The following is a 2,278-nucleotide window of genomic DNA, read 5'->3' as shown; positions in this document are numbered from 1 at the left end:
AAAAAAAACAAAACAGCACAGAAACTAAAGTCGTATTAACTATCACCAAGAACATAATTAAGCATTCATGAAAACAAAGAAATAATGAAAATCGAGAATAAAACTCACTAATTTAGACCAGCTTGAACGCCTACATGGACTAAAGTTCTTCAAACCCTATATTCAAGATTTGTGGGCTTGCGCTTGGATTCGATGGATTCCAACTTGAACTTCAGAGCGAGGAGGTTTAGGAAGGCTTGGTGTATGATTTTGGGACCTTTTGGAAGACTTAGGGTTTTGAGTCAGATTTTCAAATCACCATTCGAGCCGTTCGGTTGTGGTTCGAGGAAAAACCAAAGCTAGATATGGAATGAGGAGGAGGCGAGGAGCCTAGGGTGTGGATTTGGGGTCATTCGAAGCAGGTAATATTTTGACCGGATTTTCGATCCGAGGATAAAGCAAGCACCAAAACAGGTTTGACCATAAACTCTCAGGACCCTCCTGGAAAATGGGACTTAGTTTAAATCTCAAAACAATCATGAGTAGCATAATTTAGCATAAATGTACCCCAAAGGAATATAAGTTGGTTTCCAAGTTTGCATGCTTAAGATAGGATTCAATTAGAAGTTTTCAGGACCCTCCTGGATAATGGGACGTAGTTCAAGGTCTGCTTAGATAACAAGATATAGTGGAAGTCATACCTTTAAAAGATATAGCTTAGATGTAAAATTGTTGTTTTGTTAAGAGTTGTCAGGACCTACCTGGATAATAGGACCTAGCTTTCAAATTCTTAGTAACATTTGGCAATACGATTCAGTTTAACACTCACATATGTGCCCAGCTACCAAACTGGGGCAGGAAATTTTCTTTGTTTTGTCTATCTTTGTTGAAATCAGGCGCCCACCTGGAGAACAAGGGAATACATTTCAAGTTTAGCAATCAGGAATCCGCCTGGAAAACAGAGGCATTTATTTCAAGTTTTAGCAATCAGGAGCCCGCCTGGAGAACAGAGGCATATATTTCAAGTTTTAGCAATAAGGAGCACGCCTGGAGAATAGAGGCATTTATTTCAAGTTTTAACAATCAGGAGCCCGCCTGGAGAACAGAGGCATTTATTTCAAGTTTTAGCAATCAGGAGCCCGCCTGGAGAACAGAAGCATTTATTTCAGATTTAGCAATCAGGAGCCCGCCTGAAGAACAGAGGCATTTATTTCAAGTTTTAGCAATCAGGAGCCCGCCTGGACAACAGAGGCATTTATTTCAAGTTTTAGCAATAAGGAGCCCGCCTGGAGAACAGAGGCATTTATTTCAAGTTTTAGCAATCAGGAGCCCGCCTGGAGAACAGAGGCATTTATTTCAAGTTTTAGCAATCAGGAGCCCGCCTGGAGAACAGAGGCATTTATTTCAAGTTTTAGCAATCAGGAGCCGCCTGGAGAACAGAGGCATTTATTTCAAGTTTTAGCAATCAGGAGCCGCCTGGAGAACAGAGGCATTTATTTCAAGTTTTAGCAATCAGGAGCCCGCCTGGGGAACAGAGGCATTTAGTTTAAGTTTCAGCAATCAGGAGCCCGCCTGGAGAACAGGGGCATTTATTTCAAGTTTTAGCAATCAGGAGCCCGCCTGGAGAACAGAGGCATTTATTTCAAGTTTTAGCAATCAGGAGCCCGCTTGGAGAACAGAGGCATTTATTTCATGTTTTAGCAATCAGGAGCCCGCCTGGAGAATAGAGGCATCTATTTCAAGTTTTAGCAATCAGGAGCCCGCCTGGAGAACAGAGGCATTTATTTCAAGTTTTAGCAATCAGGAGCCCGCCTGGAGAACAGAGGCATTTATTTCAAGTTTTAGCAATGAGGAGCCCGCTAGGAGAACAGAGGCAGTGGGAAGTATGACGAGGGCATGGCGAGCTAGATCGATAAACCGGGTCTCATACTGAGTGACTGTCATAGACCCCTGCTGGAGGCGCTCGAACTACCTCCGATAAGCATCCCTCTGAGTAACGGGGAGAAACTTCTCCAGGAACAACTCTGAAAACTGATCTCAAGTCAAAGGCGGCGACCCTGCTGGTCTGGCTAAACAGTAATCCCTCCACCAAGTCTTGGCGGATCCGGATAGACGAAAAGCCGCAAAATCAACTCCATTGGACTCCACAATGCCCATGTTTCGAAGAACCTCGTGGCAGCTGTATAAGAAATCCTGGGGGTCCTCAGAAGAAGCTCCGCTTAATGTAGCAGTGAAAAGCTTGGTGAACCTGTCCAGCCTCCACAAAGCATCAGCGGACATAGCCGCTCCATCATCGGCC

At 44.0% G+C, this 2,278-nt stretch overlaps 1 protein-coding gene across 1 annotated transcript in view; it reads right to left on the bottom strand.

Moving 5' to 3' along the window:
* Nucleotides 1-1,110: 1,110 nt before the first annotated feature.
* The window catches only part of LOC109213476 (8-hydroxyquercetin 8-O-methyltransferase-like), a 5,915-nt gene continuing 4,747 nt past the window's right edge, over nt 1,111-2,278 (bottom strand). The window contains exon 2 of the mRNA XM_019377276.1: nt 1,111-1,122. Coding sequence (XP_019232821.1) covers nt 1,111-1,122 — 12 coding nt within the window. The remainder of the gene's footprint in view (nt 1,123-2,278) is intronic.

Source organism: Nicotiana attenuata, unplaced genomic scaffold (assembly GCF_001879085.1).
Source record: "Nicotiana attenuata strain UT unplaced genomic scaffold, NIATTr2, whole genome shotgun sequence".
In the NCBI taxonomy this organism is placed as follows: Eukaryota; Viridiplantae; Streptophyta; class Magnoliopsida; order Solanales; family Solanaceae; genus Nicotiana; species Nicotiana attenuata.
Note: the sequence above shows the minus strand (reverse complement) of the source record. Positions and strands in the feature narration are given on the sequence as shown.